Source organism: Phasianus colchicus, chromosome 5 (assembly GCF_987193195.1).
Source record: "Phasianus colchicus chromosome 5, bPhaCol1.hap1.1, whole genome shotgun sequence".
Classification (NCBI taxonomy): domain Eukaryota; kingdom Metazoa; phylum Chordata; class Aves; order Galliformes; family Phasianidae; genus Phasianus; species Phasianus colchicus.
The window spans coordinates 32,327,238-32,345,349 of NC_143440.1; the positions used below are offsets into that span (position 1 = coordinate 32,327,238).

At 39.1% G+C, this 18,112-nt stretch overlaps 1 protein-coding gene across 5 annotated transcripts in view; it reads left to right on the forward strand.

The window, feature by feature from the left end:
- The window catches only part of MEIS2 (Meis homeobox 2), a 169,946-nt gene that overhangs the window by 32,379 nt on the left and 119,455 nt on the right, over positions 1-18,112 (forward strand). The window contains exon 8 of one of the 5 annotated variants that reach the window (XM_090141258.1): positions 8,607-8,708. The exons of the other annotated variants lie outside the window; for them this stretch is intronic. Coding sequence (XP_089997384.1) covers positions 8,607-8,708 — 102 coding nt within the window. The remainder of the gene's footprint in view (positions 1-8,606; positions 8,709-18,112) is intronic. 5 annotated transcript variants of the gene reach the window in all.

Sequence of the window (18,112 nt, forward strand, 5' to 3'; positions counted from 1 at the left end):
GGTAGATTTTTTTGCTTGTGTGCTTCACCTTAATGCTGAGTAAGATCTCTATCTCAGACATTCAGACGAAAGACTTTTCATTTATACCCAGCTTTTCATTCTTTAAATACTTGACTCAGTAGCTTTGTTCTATTCAGATTTTACTTTCAGGTTCCCTTTTAAAACAGTCCTTTAAACGTTTTAATGCCTCATAACTTCTTTTTAAACCACTACAGTATGAAACAGTGACATCTCAAAAAGAAAAAAGATTTTTCAAACTTATCTAGGCCTTTAACATTGCATTAGAATATTTTCTTCTGTAAATCATCTCTCATATGTTAAAAAGCAACTGTCATTTGGTTTCCTTCCTGCCCTATATGCATTTGAGCTTATAACAATAGAGTTTTAAGCCTGGCTCTGTTTTTTTTTGTTTGTTTGTTTTTAAGCTGATGACTTTGGCAGTGGGGGATCTCTCTCTGTTACATGGGGTACCTATAAAAGTGTGGAGATTTTTGTGTTGCTTTTTTTTTTTTTCCTGTATAGTATGATGGAGAAAATAGTAGGACATAGTTGAGGAGGATTAAACCTTTTGCAGAATCTATGGCATGGACAAAGATTGGTCAGATTTTGCTTGAATCAGCCCACATCTGCTGTAAGAAGCAGTAGGTCTGCAGACAGGCTGTAGCTTTTGTCACATCCAGGGGAATCCACTGAATCTTGGCCTTCATTTAGGATTCCCTCCTGATGAGCAAATTCCCATGACCGCTTTTGAAGCTTTAAAAGCTTTGGTTTTGTTTTAAAAGGCCTCTGAGCATAGTCAATGTTTTCATAGGCATTTAGAAACAAAAAACGGAGCTTTTAAACCTTCAAACATCGCTGCGGGGATTCACTTCACTTCTCAGCAGACCAAGTCTGAGATAACACCTGCAAGAAGTGTGCATGTGTGCATGTGGGTTTTGTGAAAATTGTGATGCACCATCTCAACTGACCCACAAATGTGACAGTGTGTGCAAGTGCATGTACATCTTATTGTTATGTTTTACTTCTATTTTGTTTTTAAAAGCAAATTATTATTTTGGTTCTGTGGGACAACTGATGAGGGTAAGCCTATTTTGTTTTTAGATTGTGTTTGTTTCACTTCCGAATATATCTTATGGTGCAAATGTTAACAAATGAGCTTCATAGGAACAGACTGAGTGAAAGTCCCTGTCTATACTTCATTGTATAAAAACGGGGCGGGGGGTTGGGAAATTGATGGTATTCTTTTTGTTTGGTTGGTTTGTTTTGCTTCAGACTCACTTTTTTCTTCCAGTGTTCTTTAAGTAGATGTTCATACCATATCTAAACCAGGTCTGTGATTGTCATATTGGAAATAATACACAAAAGAAATGAGCAGGCAAGCACTGTTTTTCAGCTATGTTTCTTAGATGCCACAGCTGAAATTTTGTCATATTTTTGGGGGAAGGGTGAGGGGTTCTTGGAATTAAGAGTAGATGCTAAATGAAGATATTAACAGTGCTTTTCTCCTATCTTGTGCTGTTCTCAAAACACCTGTTAAAACAAACATGCACATATTTCGGGATTGATGATACTGACTGGCAAACTTGGCACCAAATAACCTGCTGAAACTAAAATGTTGATGCAGAACATGTGCTTAACTTAACAGTCCATAACCCTGTTTTCAGAATGCTGAAATACCTACCCTGAGGAAAGCTCATAAAACTAAGGTCTTTAGAGTTCATAGATTAGACCTGAGAAGCTGCAGTTCTTTTTAAGAATATGTATCTTCATTGACTCCCATTAATTCAAGATGGTCAAGTGTATGGTATGAGTGTCCTGAAAGCACCGAAGAGGATTTTTTTGGAGGCATGCTTTCTCTAGGTTCAGGGTCTAAAGTAGTGAGCAGAAAAGGAGTGCTTAGAAAGACAAGTAGTCTGCATTTGGAGGGAGTACAGATTGCAGGCAGTTCTGAAAGAATCTCAGATCATTATCTGTGGGTATTTAATTTAACTTTTTACAATATATCATGCTTAATTCTTCTAGAAATTCCCAGTACCCTCAAAATTCTGTTGCCTAGGATTAGGCTGAGTAATTTGGAATACCTCTAGCCATGTTTCCCCGTGTGGAACGTTCCAGCCACATCTATCTTACTTTACTATTAAATATGTAATTTATAACTAGATAGCAATCCTGACAAACTTGTTCGAATCCATTCTAGAAATAAATAGTTTTGTATTTTGTGCAATAGCTTCAAGCTTCTCTATAGTAACTGTCCTCAATAAAGAAGGAATCTTTGTTATATTATTATTATCTAGAGGCAGTAGAAACTGAAAAGCTGAGCTACTGTACCAATTAGGACCTATTTCTGAAGTGTTCCTGGAGAAATAAACTTTCTGTGCCAAGTAAACCTGGATTTGTAATAAATGAACACACATCATTTTTTTCCTTTTCTGCTTGTCCACACAGGGTGCATATTTGTTTGTTACTTTTAAAGAGAAGAAATTAGAATAGCACATATTAAACTGAACGAGGATTTTCTTCATTAAATTTTTCTGGCTGCCTAGCTTTTCCGACGAATTGTTTGCTATCTTCCATTTCACCAAATGTGTGCTATTTTTGCCTCCGAACTATATGCTTTACTGTTACACACTTTGGAATATGGTCCTTTTATTTCTCTTTCTTTCTTTTTCTTTTTCTGGAATAAAACAGAAGCATCTTCTTGTGTGGAGTGACATGACAGAAGAGGAAAATTAAATTCTGCAGCAGTGAATTGGTGAGGGCTGGGGGGCGGACTGTTTTTTCTCAGTGTTCCTTACACTTTTCTGATAATTGAACAGAACTTGGGGGGAAAAAACTAAGTTGCTCTTAACAAGAAAATGATTTATAAGTGCAACATGTTACGTATCTTGATGAGAACAGTGCATTGTTGGCAGTGACTGTGTGCATTACATTATACAACCTTTTGACAACTGGGTGTCTGCTGGGGACATCTGTGAGGGGTGACCTTTTGCTCCACAGAAGAATGCTCCAAAGCTGGGGAATGCAGTTGTCTGTTGGCCACCACACAGGGCTGCCTAATGCCAGCCTTGTTCCTGCCTACTGCCTTAGCACCCTTAGTGCACACCGGGTGAGCTGGAATCTGGCAGATTGTCCTGAAGAAAAGGCAGCTTGCTTTTACCTTACAGAAAAGGCCAGGGTTAAGCCAGGGCTCTCAGACAGTATGAGATCAGAATGAGACCCTTAGCCTACATGGATTCCCATTAACCAATAAGTCACCTGAACAAGGATTGCTAATGTCTGGCATGCCTGCCACTCCTTCAGATCATTTACTTGTGCTGATGACTTGTTACTGATTCTCCAGCCCATGTAGATGCAGCACATCACCATTCAGATGGCAGGTTCAAGTTATAAATCGCAGTGTGCAAGCACAGGAGGTCCCAGCCTTTCCTTTTGCAGACGGTGGGAACGGGAAGGAGGAGGAGGGCTGTGGCGGGTTGGGGAAGAAACAATAACAAAATACAGTGGTCTGAAAACATTCCTAGTACTTCTGATTTTCTTGGAAAAGAAAAATCTCATGTGCTGCCTGTAATCTGATAAACTTTCTATCAACGTGCTCATTTTTATTTTCAAGCTTTGATTTCCTAGTACATGTGCTTGCCTCTTTGAACAACATCAACACGTTGGCAATTGCTTCTTGTATTGCCATACTGGGCTGCTGTGTTTGTAGTGCTTGCTCACGGCCAGCCACTGGCTGCCTTATGGTCAGCAAGGACCCACATCCCACTCCTCATAGGGGCAGTGGTGGTTTCTGGTCTTGAGCAGCTGTAGTGTTATCTGCATGTGATTTTATTTTTTAATTTTTTCTAATAAAAACAACAACAACAAATAAACCCCACAACAGATCATTTCTGGCTGCTAAAACAAAGCAGCAAATATTCCTTCCCAAAAGGTGGAGCTGCTTGAAGAAAACAGGTTACTCCCCCCGCAACACCCTTTAGTCCCACAGAACGACTGCATGCTTCAGCACGGATTTCTCTGCTAGTTGGATCCCAGGAGGCCTTATTGAGTGCAGCACTGCTCAGGGAGTTGCAGCTGTATAAAGTGGGGGGAAAAATGTAGTTTGTACGAATTGTTCTTTACCTTGGTTTGGGTTCACAATGGCAGCTGCACTCCGACTTTGTGTGTGACAGCACAAAGGACAGCAAAAGTGAAAAGCAAGTCAGCAAGTAGAGAGACAAAAGCAACGATCAGCTAATACAGCTCCACATGGCCTTACTAATTTATGAGAAAAAAACTGTTCTGTTCATTGGATCAGCACTCTGAGGAGGCAGGTGGAATTGTAGGAAGTTTTCATTGAGTCTCCTGAGCAAGTAAGGAAGCCACTAGAGATTCTTCTCAGTTTGAACTTTATCAGGGTCTACGCTTAATCAATATGGTATTGGAAAAAGAATTAATTACTAAAGCAGAATAAAACAGCTGCATTTTAAACTAAGGATCCATCAATTCAGTAATCTTCCAGTTACAGGCTAGGTGCCGTGAGGATCATTTTGACTCCATGTAATGAGGAACTGAGGGAGTTTCCTCATGAACAGGCTGGGAATTCACATTAGCCTATTTCAGCTATTTGTCATCAGTACAACTCATTTCTCCCCTTCTGAATTACAATTTGTATTTGATATACTGTCAAACCCACAAAATTCCCATATTCATGGAACTGAAAGCATTAATGCGGAAATCATTGTCACCATGAGAAAAAGTCTTAACCTTCCTGAGCCTCTTTATTCTATAGGCTGCGGCTTGAGTGGTTTCATGCCGGACATACCTCTATTGTGTTCATTGTGAGGGTCAGAGACCTGCCTGTTGAAGAAGCAGTAATTTGAACACAGCCTGTAAATGTTTCATCTGTAATTTCCATAATGGTGAATTTCAAGGAGGGCTGAGAAGGGTTATGGGAGATGAATTAGGTTTTTAGTGAGCTCATTAGGAAGCCAAACAGAGTTTAGACAGCAAGGCGGTGAGTGTGGCTGTAATCAGTTCTGCTCGCTTTGTTCCCTGCCTTCGGGACATTTTTTGAAAACTTCATGGCAGGGGCTGATGAGAATATACTGAGCAGAGGCTGCAATCTGATGGTTGACTTGTTGATTTGTAAACCTCTTAATTCATTTTTTGTTCAATTTAATCTTTTCTTTCTTAAGGAAAATTAGTTGAATGTTAGCCCTCTTTGCACTATTCACCTCTTAAATTATGCTCATTTTGAGGAGCTTGTTATGCCTGAATAAACATGAAATGACTTGGCATTTTCCCATAAGAGGCACACCCATTTTAATACCATGTATTTACCATTCCTGGAAATGTCTCATTAACTTCTGAAAATCTGTGAGCATGATATTTTTGGGCTACTGTAACACACCTCTTGGCAGTCACAGAAGGCAGTTTGGTTAATGCCTCATAATATCCATTTTTATTCTCAACATGAAGAAAGGCTCTCTATAGAAAATTGATGCAGTTTGCTCTGCTAATTTTCATGCTCATTCCAATTAATTTAACATGACCCAGATTTTCTTCCTCGGGCTCATCCTGACTAATTAGTAAGGCAACACCTAGAACAAGTTCTGTTTAATAATGTTGAGGAACACTAGTTGTGAGTGATTTTGATGCTAATAAAGATATTCACTGATGGGACAGATATTTGATGTCAATTATGGTATGTAATTTAGAAGTCCCAATGTGCTGGATACAGTATAGGAAGGCTGACAAATCGCTATGGGAGATTTTTTAAATTTTTTTTAAGACTTCCAAAGCACCTAGCTGTCCTCGGGGACCAATTAGTTTATTTTTTTGATACAACTAGTAGCATTGTCAACTAATTCCACAGTAATAGATGGGGTGGTACAGCTAAGGAAGTACAATCTGTGAACCACCATGGGCTACAGCCTGGGCCCATGTTATTTGCTGAACCATATCACAAAAGGTAAAAGCAGTCATGGGTTTCTGAAAGAAGTGCTGGCTGAGAAGGGAATGGTGTCCTCATCTGCTTGATTTAGCTTCTCTTTTCTTCTCTTTGTCCAGATGATTCAATTTGGTAAGAAATAAATGGTGTTGAAAAAGGGGCCTCATTAATGATTTGCAAATGAATTATGGATGTTGGTATTTCTTATTTCATAAAAATTGCTCTAGATCTGCACTTCATGTGATAATTTTCTCCTCCAAGGGGGAAGTTATCTGCACTAAAACATGCAGGGTGAGTGATTATGTAAGTGTGCTCACTGCAGTGGTACACATCGGTCCTGGTCCCTGAGAGACTTGGCTGGCTTTTTGTGTGTCATCCACACTGGCAGCAGGTGAAGAGGAGGCTCCAAAGAGCATTTGTGTCACTGAGGTAGGAATGGGAAAGGCCAAATGCCATTTTTTAACATAGTCTCTCAGAACAAATTCCCATTTATGCCACAGGAATTGGATATGAATAAGCACAGGATGACAGTGCTATTAATACTTTGGGATTTTGATCAGCCACGGATACAAAAACCTGTGTGGCTTCTTTACTGAAGTTGCAAAACTAAGATCTGCTTTTGCTCCTAGTAACATATATGAAAATAGAGCTCTTCAGTTGAAAGAGAAAAGAAGTGTCCTTGTATATCTATTTTGATCACATGTACTTCTGTCCAAGAAACTGCATTCTACTTGAGTGCTTAAGGATGGAAAGGAAGCACATATTGTGGCATTTTAACTCTTTAAGATATGTCTATTGAGATGAACAGAATTAGTAAAAACAATGTCCAAACTCAAATTTGAAAAAATGTAGTGCTTAAATGAGAGCATGAGCATGTTGACATATTTGTCTCTAAAAGCAGCAATATATAGCATTCACTTATCTAACAGCCACCAACAATTACTAACTAAAGGAATTTGTGTGTTACTCATTTAAGCACTTTTGAAAATCCTTATCCCTAAAAGTTTGCAGAAAGACACGTCTTTGTTAACTGAGAAGAGAATGGAATATTGTATGTTAGCTAATGCTCCAACACCATTAGCATCTCAGTCCTCAGCCTGCTGCATGAATCTCTGTTAAGTGTTAAAAGATGATTTAGTAGTAAAATAGAAGGTAAAACAGATAGTAAAACACAAGTAGAAATAGCAAAGGGAGGTTAATGTCTTTGATGCAAATCTTAACTTACAGAATCCTATTTGCCTTTTTTTAAGCTCTCTCATTGGCATCATTTCACATAGGTTTTAAAAGGAAGGGGAGAAGGGGAGAGTCTGTGTGAAGTTTATTCCAGAACATAATGCGTTTAAACACCATAGTTTTCATCTTGATACCGCAAACCAACTGAGAAACTGTTCTTGTGTTCAGCCTTGCTGTAAAGAGTCAGAGATGGCTGTATCTACAGTGATCCCTAACCAGTGTCAGAACATGACAATTCCTTGTTCTGGGTCAGCAGTGAATACCTCACTCAAATGGTGCAAAGTCAGCCAGTTCTTAATTTTTTTTTATCTCCTCAAGAGTGCATTCAGCGACTTTAGCACTGAGAAGAATGACTCCCCTGCCTAGTGTGATGAAGATCTGGAAATGTGCTGCCTCAGCACATTTAGCCTGGACTGCTGCTTGATTGGTGGGGCTTAGATTTGATCTTATGGTGTATGTGTCAGTTCTCTAATGGGCTGGGTGAATGGCCTGTCCAGGGGGAAACTCAACTGAACCATCTGAACCTGAGTCTGGAATAGAAGTCTCATAGTTTTCCAGGATTTTTTTTGTTTGTAATCTGTTCATACAGCCAGTCCCATCTCTTCTGGTGGGATATGGGGTTCTCTGGAGCCCAGCATGTTGGGTTCTTCCCAAGAAGAACTCAGGGGAAAAAGGCAGTGTAGGAATATTTTGTAGACACTATGTATTTGTCTTTGGAAATGCTCTCTGCTGTGGTGAAGAACATGAAATCAAGATACAGGCTAATGAATAGAAAAACAAAGCTTCAGGTGTTTGGGGAGAGAGGTGTGTGTGCTTTTCAGTTTTGTGCTGTGAACCTCTGGGTAAATAATGTTAAAACAAGTCATCTACTTTTGCTATTTTTCTGCTACCCTATTTTGTAAATCCATTTTCTGGAAAACTTTGTCAAAAGCTTTTCTCTGTATTTCTACAAAATTTTGCTCCATCAGGTTTTTTTTGCTCACTTAAAGAAAGTCTAAACCATCCTACAGGATAGGCTATGTGCAGAGAGCAGAGGCCATGGCCTTCTCTTCTTGATCCCTTGCTTTTTTTTTTTTTTTTTAAATTGTATCATCATAGAACAATCCCATAAAACTCTAAGATAAGAGAAAATAAGTTGCTTGTAAGTCTTTCTGATATTATAAAGACAATTTGCAGGACAAGAACCCTGAAAAGATGCTCACTGAAAGTAAACGTGGGCAGAACCAAAGGACTCAGTTGTCAGCTGGGACATTACTCACCAGCTGCAGCAAGAATTGGATCAAGCCCTTCTTTGGGCTTGTACAAAATATCATACTACTTATAAACAATATGTTTCCAAATACCTAAAAAACACATTATATTTTAAGTATGGGATTTAACTTAAACCTACAAAAGCAGACTGTCACTGTTCCAACGTAACCCTTCACATTCTGGCATTTTCCAGACTGCCAGCCAAATGAACACTTTAGGAGGAGGTGCATATATATGTCCACAGCACCCAGCGAGTTAATCCACCCTACTGTGCATAGGTGTTGGAGCTCATATGGTATGTAAGATTCGCCAAGTTTGGAGTTGTTTCGTATTGTTACATTTTCTGGACTATGCATTCACAGCAAGCATCTTTTGTTGATGCTTCTCAGGTGTTTGTGAATGCATATCAAGATAGTGCTCATTATTTGTGCTTTATGTAATATACACCTTTGTGTACATTTTGTCACCTAGAAAATCTTTTATGGTTCATTTTGATGCTTTTCTGTCCAAACATCTTTTTTTTTTTTTTTTTTTTTTTTTAAATAATCAGCCATGCTTTTTTCTTTTTTTTTTCTTTTTTTCTTTTTTCCATAAATCTTCCCATAGATTAATGTGCATTTGAACTTGTGGCCTAACAAATGTCCTCATTAATAACTGAAGCTTTTAAGTTAGTGTCTCTCAGGAATAAATGTCTGTTACATTTCTAGTTGTAACTTGTTTTGGAAGCGAAGAATTGCTGTGAATACATACTTGCATGTCATGGTTCAGGCTGGCACTGGTCATAGCTAAATAATCTTGGAAAGGGAAGTTTTAAACATGCACAGTACACAGAGCCTGGCTGTGTTAGTGGACACCAGTTTAAGGGATGTCTCCCATACAAGGTGCAGTGTCCAACTGCAGGTCCTCTTAAGGGAACAGTACAACATCCAAATACCTCACAGTTTGTGTAACAGCTGTTTGGAAAAGTGAAATACTCTAAGTGCTACTTACAAAATGAAAGGAGATTTTTATTCCTAAAGAACCACACTAATTTTTTAATGAAGTAGAACAGTACAGGATGTTAGCAATCATCTACTTTAAAATTTTCCATATTCTGTTACTTCTAAATATAAACAACAACTGCAAAATGTTAAAGCTTAAATATTGATGAGATATTGAACTTAATTAGTTAACTTCAAGTGCAGGTAGAATTTTAATTGAACTTAGTTATTTAGCCCATATTTGAAATTATTATAATGACAAAAATGACAGAATAACAAATAACAGGAGAAGGAACAATTCTTAAAATCAAGTGTAGCTGTTTAGTACTTACTAACATTGGTACAGTAGATTGAGGAAATTAGAAAAAATATCCCTTCTGCTCCAGTGGAGATAGAGATGAAAAAAAAACAACAAAAAAAAAGAAATGGTCTCTTAAAGAAGATGTGCTTTAGGCAGAAAAAAAGAAGGTTTTTTGTCTCTTGATTTCTTTAATGACTTGTTATTGTTGTCTCAGCTGTGACCAGAGTCTGCAGCTGGTATTCTTAACAGAATTACTACAAGAATGCTAAAAATATTTCTCTAAATATATGTAGAAAAGTGATTGGGAAAGAACAGCATTTAGACTGCAGTATGAGAACATTTTCTGTGACACTGTTTAGTATGATGAAAAATTTAAACAGAAAAGCAGCTATTTACATTCACATTGCAAAGTAATTGCTGGAGCAAGCAAAATACTTAAGCATAATTTAATAATGCTTTCCTTCAGCCCAGGTGCCAAAAACTGTGTGTAAATTTCACAACTTGTGCTGGGAGGTGAGGGATAAATGAAGTTAAAGCTGTGTAGAAACAAGTGCATTGAATGCTTTCCCTTTTGTGAGGTACAGAGCGAGTTTCGCTTTTAAACAGAAGAGCGTCATAAATCAGCATAAACCACAACTTTTAATGAGTAGGTCTCTTCTGGAATTGTGCAGTGCTTGCAATTCTGTTTGAACAAGACAAGGATCTGGTCTTGCACTCCTTACTCAGGCAAAACTGCCACTGACATTAATGATAATTTTGCTTGAACAGAACAAAGTGCTTGACGGCAGTTATGCCAGCATGAGGGGTGTGAGATCAGGATGAACGTGCAAAAAAGTACATCGTCAGATGGATGTACCTTTGGCTTCTCAAACTAGAATTTCCTCAAACTACAAGAATCTTAATTGTAACATTTGCTGGTGCAGAACTTAACATTTACCATGCTGGGAAAGACTTTCTGGACTTCAGTAACCTGATCAGTACGGTCTCCTTTTGGTCTCTGCCTCTCTGGTTCTTTGTATTGCAGGGCTGATGATAGTATCTGGCACATTCCTTGGATGACTTGAAGATAGCAGCCTTCTGTGTTTGGGGCTGAAAGATTGTGAACTCTGTGTTAGCAGAAATGCCACACAGGGGAGTGAACTGAACATTAAAAAAGCTTTAGCTTTTAGGTACTGCAGTGCAAGCAGAGTTGAATTTGAGAGCTGGGACTTAAGTGGACATTTGTCCCTGCTTTCTTCCTTAATAAAATCTGAGTGTTAACTGTGGATAAGGGCATTTGGGAGATCACTAAAAATGAATCATTGAGTGCCCAGAAGAGCTTTATTATGATATACTATGGAGAACTACAGAATATACCATGTACTTTTTATGTGCTTATCGGATGCATGTATGAGTTACTGTTGCTAAAGTAAATTGTTTTTTCCTTTGCTGCAGAAGTACAATAATTCCCTGAATTAAAATGGCAAAATGAACCTCATCAAAAACTGGATCTGTGTGGTCCTTTCCAGCCCCATGTTCCCATCTAATTTTCTTTTACTCCATTAAAGGCTATTGAGCAAAAAAACACAAGCTCCAGCCAGCAATGTTTGGTGCGCTGTGTTGTGCTTGTGTATTCCATTTTGAAAAACCCTAACAAAATAATGAATCTGGAAAAAAAATCTCAGTGCTTAAATCCTGACTGTCCAAACTGAGTAAAGAAAATAAAGAAATTTAAAAGATCCACAGACAGACGTCAGGTGCCAGAACTGAGCCCCTGCAGTTAGGCCCAGGGAAGGTCTCCTGGCTTGGTTTGTTTGCCCCTGTGGCAGTCAGGCTGGAGGAGATATCCTGTTTCTGAGGTTCCACGTGGATGTTGCCACTGCCCAGTTAACCAGTGTGAAAATAGCGTGACAAATAAATTATTAAACTATACTGTTATTACTAACTTGCCAGCTCTACAGAAACAAATGCAGCCACATTTACATATGTGTCCATCTGTCTGTTTTTACACTTTATGTCTTCAGCCAGTGGGTGAAATTGTTTTAATCCAAGCCGCAGTTTGATTTTCTTTTCTTCTGATATTTATGTGTGTGTGTGCATATGTTATTTGTAGATGGACATGCATATTCCCGACAGTAGCTAGTTCTTAATTGTTCTTTTAAGTAACCTAATCTATCTGGCCATGGCAGTTTTAACTGGCCAAAGCAGCAGAGTTCTCCATGGATAATTTTCGTTAGTTAGCAGATTGTTACCATCTCAATGTTGCTGAAATCCCTAATCTCAGGTCAGCGTGAAGCTGCAGCGGTTACAATCCTGTTGCCTGATGCAGTGTGAATGGAAGTGCTTTCTGTCAGAAACATGTGGTCTCTTCAGTGGAGAGCCTGCGTAAATCCTGTGTAAATAGAGGGAGGCTAACAAAGGATGAGCCCCTGCAGCTCAGAGCATTTGGAGCCATTTGGAGGCTGAATTTGCTAAATGCTGCTTATACCGCCTGAAAAGTTGAAGAGAAAGGAGCATAAAATCCCTTCTTTTTTCTCTTTCTGCTCCTACCCTGGGGGGAGGGTGTTAAGGGCCAGGGAAGCCTGAGGTAAGCCTATGAAGACTGTTTTTTCAGTGCTCTTTTGAGTGTGAAAAAGGTGGCATGGGTCACTGTCCCCTCTTTAATGTCGGAAAACCCACACAGTTAGTAAATGTTGCATGTAAACTAAAGCATTTCATCCCTTCTCCTGCACTCCACGGCAGTGGGCCATGAACTAGTCACTTGAAAATCACAGAAAAATTTCACTTCAACATGTCCGGACAGTTTAGCACAGCAGGAACGTAAGAGAGATCAGTAATTAGCAGGTTGCTTTGCTGTTCCCCTTGTCTGCCTTGGAACACTTTTTTCACCTGATGTGAAAAAATGTTGAATTACAATGCACAAAACATAAACCCACTGGCTTAAAATTTAAACGTTTGCTAGTTTTCTCTGTAAAAAAAGGTGGAATAATAATAAAAATATTGGCTTGCAGATATAAGCAGTGAGAATTCTCAATTCACTTCACAAATAAGCATAAGCTTTAGACATCCAACAACTGAGGGCTCAAAATCCAGTCTTTTCTCGTAGTTATTGGACAGGAAGGCAATGAAAGGGGAAATGTGAAACATCACTCTTCTGCAAATAATTTCTAAAGATTTGAGTCACCAATTTTACTGCATGTACGGATATAAAAATAATGTATCTGGAATGTCATTGCTACTCTTAAGTAAATAATTAACTATTTGTAAATGCCTATTTAAAAATGAGATAAACTGATGAACATAGAAAGGTGCTTCTCCAGACACAAAAAATAAACAGGTTTTTTTCTGTCTCTTGCTTTAAATATATGTTAGATACTGAATACCATGCAACTCTTTAAGGCTTTAGCACATATTTCCAGATGGTAATGGAGACTTTTTCCTGCCTGAGACAGCGTTGCTAAAATATGGTTAGATCAAGCAGAACTCCTTTGTAAGTAAGGTCTAATAGTGGCCTGAGTTCTTTTTGTCTCCTTTCCATTTGAATTTATAGTTGTCATTAACGTCTGGATTGTGTGAAATTTGTATAAGTACATCTTTATGTTATTAGCCCAAAGATTTTGTATGGCTTTGTGTTCAGGATCTTCCAAAAGAACAGCAGAGAGAAGAGCAGCCCTTTATTTCCTCCCAGCTGCTAGAAGAGCTAAAGGATAACATCTGTAGTAAGAGAAATTGTGGTGCCATCTGTATGAAATCTTCCTGCTGCTTTCAGTGCAAGAGCATCCAATATCTCTTATTCTCCAAAATGCTCCCTGAAAACTTCATCTGACAATGCACCATCAAATGTGTCTGGTCTCTCAGACACGCAGAGGGGAGGGATTGCAGGGGGCTGGCTACAACAGCTTACCTGAGGACATCCCATTCTTTAATGGGATCAAACGGGCATGCCTCTGACTTGCCTAAACAGCTTCCAATGGCTCTGTCCCACCTGTAGTCAAGCTATTCAGTAAACAGCTCCTGCTTTACTGCCAGAGTACTGGTATGATGGCAAATCTCTGACCTGTTGCTTCTGGGGGTGTGAGAGGCTAAGTCAACTGTCATGAACAGTGGTCATTCAGATGAGGAGAAAAGAAAACATAGTACAACCAATAATTTATACTAACAGCTATGAACTGCTGAAGCTGTGAGGCTAAAAGCCTGATGATTTTAACAAGATGGAATGGAGAGTCCTCCTGAAGGTTCTTTGATTCTGGAACTGAGCTTCTCACTCTGTTACCCCTCCCCACAGCACAGATTGTCACATCCTCAAAACGTATTCAAACAGTTCTCTATTGCTAGCTTTTTTTTTTTTTTTGACAGTGGTAATTAATCATGTATTATTATTATTATTTTTTTTTTTAAGATTTTTCTCTTGTGATGGTGTTGATCTCAGTAATAAGCTGAACATATTTGTTAATAATGGTTTAGAATACTTATGTCTCCAGATGGACACATTATATGTACAAATAATTGCAAATTCTGAATATAAGGATGTATGCAGAATCTCCCCTTTGTCTTGCACTAATACCTACATATTCGAATCTGTCAAAATGCTAGGGAAAACGATTATGGAGTAGTTTTCAGAGTCCTTTAATATGGCTTTCATTTTGTTGCACTATTTTTAGTGAAATGGTGAAGTGCCTTTTTTTGTCCTTGTTAGATATCCCTTTTCTTATCTCTTTTCCTTTAGCATGACAAACCATAAAGCCATAAGGGAACTCTGATGAAGAAACTCACACACTGAGTCCTGAAGTGTATCTTTCTAGAAATCGCTTTTCTTCCTGCTCTGCTTGTTATGATGGTAACGGGAACTATTTCTGAAATTTGAATCAGGGTTGTTAACCAGACTTTTGTGCTTTCACATCACTAGGGTATCCTTTTCAGTTCTCCTTTTTTGCATAGATAGATAACCTCTTGTCTATCATGTTAGCAGATAATGAAAAGATGATGGAAAGACTTGATGAGCATCTTCTAAGCAGTTCTAACTTCTTGTTTCCCTGGGTCTTTGCTCTGTGAAGAACACAAACAAGGACCAAGATTGAGTTAATACTGAGGAGAGGTCTTGTAGGACTGGACACTGTTTCCAGTTGTGTTCTTAGCTGTGTGAATACTGGAATCAGCAAGTTGTCTGCCCAGGGAAGTCAGTTTGCAGCAGATGAATTTGAAATTATAGTGCAATGGAAACCCTCCTCTACTTATACACTATGTTTTAAATAAATAGTAGTCTGCTTTGCTTTCAAAGCAAAACGATTTATCCTGTGGGAAGAAGTTCTCAGCACATGCTAAAAGTGTTTAGAGTGGAAGCCTAATTTCCTGCTGTGTGAAGAAGCTTTGCATCTCTAGCCTCCTCCACAAGCCCTTCCCCTAGAAGACAACATTTGTAAGAAATCCCATGTGGGTCAATTTGCGATGTTTTCTTGTATACTTGGACATCTACCTGTGTGACCTAGTGTAGGAAACCTGCTTTAGCAGGGGAGCTGGACTCAGTGATGTCCAACTGTCCCTTCCAACTCCTATGACAGTGATTTCTGTGATACTCACTCAACCTTTCTTAGAGGTTGCTGAGACTATTATACATCACAAGATCTGAAACAAGCTCGGTAATGTGCCTGAGTCTCTCCTGACTTGAATCTTGTGTAGTCATTGACATATCCATAAAGAGAGTGCCACTTAAAAATTTTCCACTCTCCTAACCTAAAGATAAGGTTTTGAAATCAGTTGTACTCTTTGCAGAAGAATAAATGAATGAATAGTGTGAGAAGGAGAAGAAGGTTACCCTCTGTATTTTTGCTGTGTTGTGAAAGAAAGGCCAGAGGGCCAAAATCTAGACTTAATTTCTCCACTGCAACACTGGGTTAACTATGCTTGTATAATTGCTATTTCCGTGCATATTAGGACCTGTCTCTGTACTTCTTGCAAGGTACAGTCCAAATCAAGATGTGAACAGTTTATAGAAGCACTGCCACTTCTAATGATGTTTAAAATGATTTAAAATTGGCTTCATTCATGCAGCAATTAAAACATGCTGAATCCAATGTGCAGTAGAGTGACGTTCATATCTGCCAATTTTGTTCCACTGTTGATAATTTTTTTCTTCATTTAAAATAATTCCTATTTTATTTGGATAAGGCAAACTAGGATCAGGCCCTCCGTATCTGAGAATTAAATCATTCTATCTTGGAAGCATCTGTGAAGGGCTACTTGTATAATTTCTTGCAACAAGAAACAGCCAGTAATGTCAGCAGTTGTAGTGCTATTAAAGATATGACAATACAGCTTAACAGGATTGGGCCTGTAGTTTACCAGGAGCAACAAATCTTGCAGTGTGTATTCATCTGCTGAGGTAATTTGGAGATACGATATTTGAATATCCTTTCATGAGGTTATGGAGCAGATTAAGGAAGCACTGTCTCTTACCGTTTTAACTACTGATTAAGCTAGGAAGCCAATGGAAGCTTTAGCTGAACTTTCATCTCCTGGGCTGCTATTAGCTTTTAAAACTAGGATATTAGCAACCTCTCCAAAAGGTCTAAACACCGATTTAGCATGTAGGTGACTCCTGCTGAGGATACTGACAAAGCAGAGAATGTGTATGTAAGGAGAAACAGGAATTTGTCTGTTCACTGTGTGAACAAGTGCTTCTATGGTGAGAAAGGATGGAGCAGAAAGCAAGTTTTATAGCTACATGCATCCTATGCATACACACATAGCTTTTACATACAGAGACAAAGATATCTTTATCCACACGACAGATAGACAAACAGACTGACTGACTTCAAACTTGCACTTTCAGTGCAGATTTTTTCCCCCCATCTCCGGGTACTGCTTTTCAAAATTGCCTGAGGCTACAGTACAGCACCTCAGATCCCCAAGGCCCATTGCCTGGCTCCTAATAGCCACTCTCCATCTGTGTCACATGAACAGCTGATGAGATAGCTCCAGTGTCTGTATTTTGGAGAGCATATCCACCCAGGTTAAAATGCTGGGGTTGCCAAGGAGCAGTCAGAAGCCATTAGTGTTTGTGAGAATTTGCCTTGCAGCAGTTCCTTGGCATAGTGGAAAGTAAGTGTGTGTGTGTGTGTGTGTGTGTGCACGTGTGTGTGTGTGTGTGTGTGTGTGCTCATCTGTGATAGAGAGGTCTGGGGTGGAGTATGGGGGGTGGGCAACGAAAAGGAGCACTTTGTAAATAGCTAGCATCATACAAAAATGAGCATTTGGTTACAGTACATAGGGCTTCTGTGCTTTCTTTGATTGGTTTGCTGTGATCTGACTCTCCTTTTTCTGTCTTTAATGGAAACAAACAGAAAAGAAAAGAAGCATGAGAAAGAGCGGTGACTTCGGGGTCTTGCTCTGGTGTTTGGGCAGATGGAAAGGAGCTGCTCTGCCTTGGGGCAGGGTGGTTGTAATGAAGTGGCCTGTCAGTCTGTAAATAGTGAGGGTCATCTCTTCCATGTGATGGAGGGTATCACATTGCAGTGAAAATGGAAATGTCAATAAAATTAATCTGCCAGCTCTTTGCTGTGGCTTTTTCAGTCTCCCTGGTCCGAGAGGGTGGGTTTTTCAGAGGGGAGGTGATGGAAGAAGGGTGATCTGGCACAGGAGAGAAGATGGAGCTGAAATGCAACTTTTAAAGCAAATGGACTCTGCGTAGCTGCAGTGTATTTCGTTTAGTATCACTGCAGAGCTAGACAGGGCTGTAGGAATTAGTTCGTGAATCTATAGCATTCCTCAGGAAGCTATGGAGCGTCTAGCTCAGGCTACATTGAGCACAGAGTTTATTGTTTTAGGCTTTCTTGGACAAGGTTTTTACTTAGCATGGGATTTATGGCATTTACTGCTAATGAATGTCTATTCTTAAATTACAAAAACCACCGTCTCAGCACAATTCCCAGATGTCCTTCCAGGACCTCGGCTTCTTAAACACCAGCAGGGAGCATAAACTCTCCACTTCTCTGTTTTCCTCTTTCGTGTGGCTCCGGGCTAATGATGTGTAAGGAAAACACAGCAATCTATAAAGTCTCAGCGCTGTCCCAGTATTCTTCATTTATTTTGCATTTGATTATGCCACAAGTCGGATCTTGTTTCTTTCCTTTTTTTAAAGTTATTAGTTCAAATATTAATGTAGGAATATGGCATATATTGCTGCTCTTGATTGATGCCTTCCCAAAAACAGGAAGACGTGCTCGTATGAATTTTAAGAAAGTAGGGGTCCTGCAATGCCTTGCCAGAAGAGTTTTTCAGATACATAATTTAGATGCCCTCCAGGCAGGCTTTCAAGGCATTTTTGCTGGAGGGCAAGAAAAAATAACTATGACTGTTAAAAGTAAATGATTTTTGCTAATGCACAATTAATGCCAGGGAAAAGCACAGAAGAGAAAGATGTTGATGGAAAGTTCTGATTAA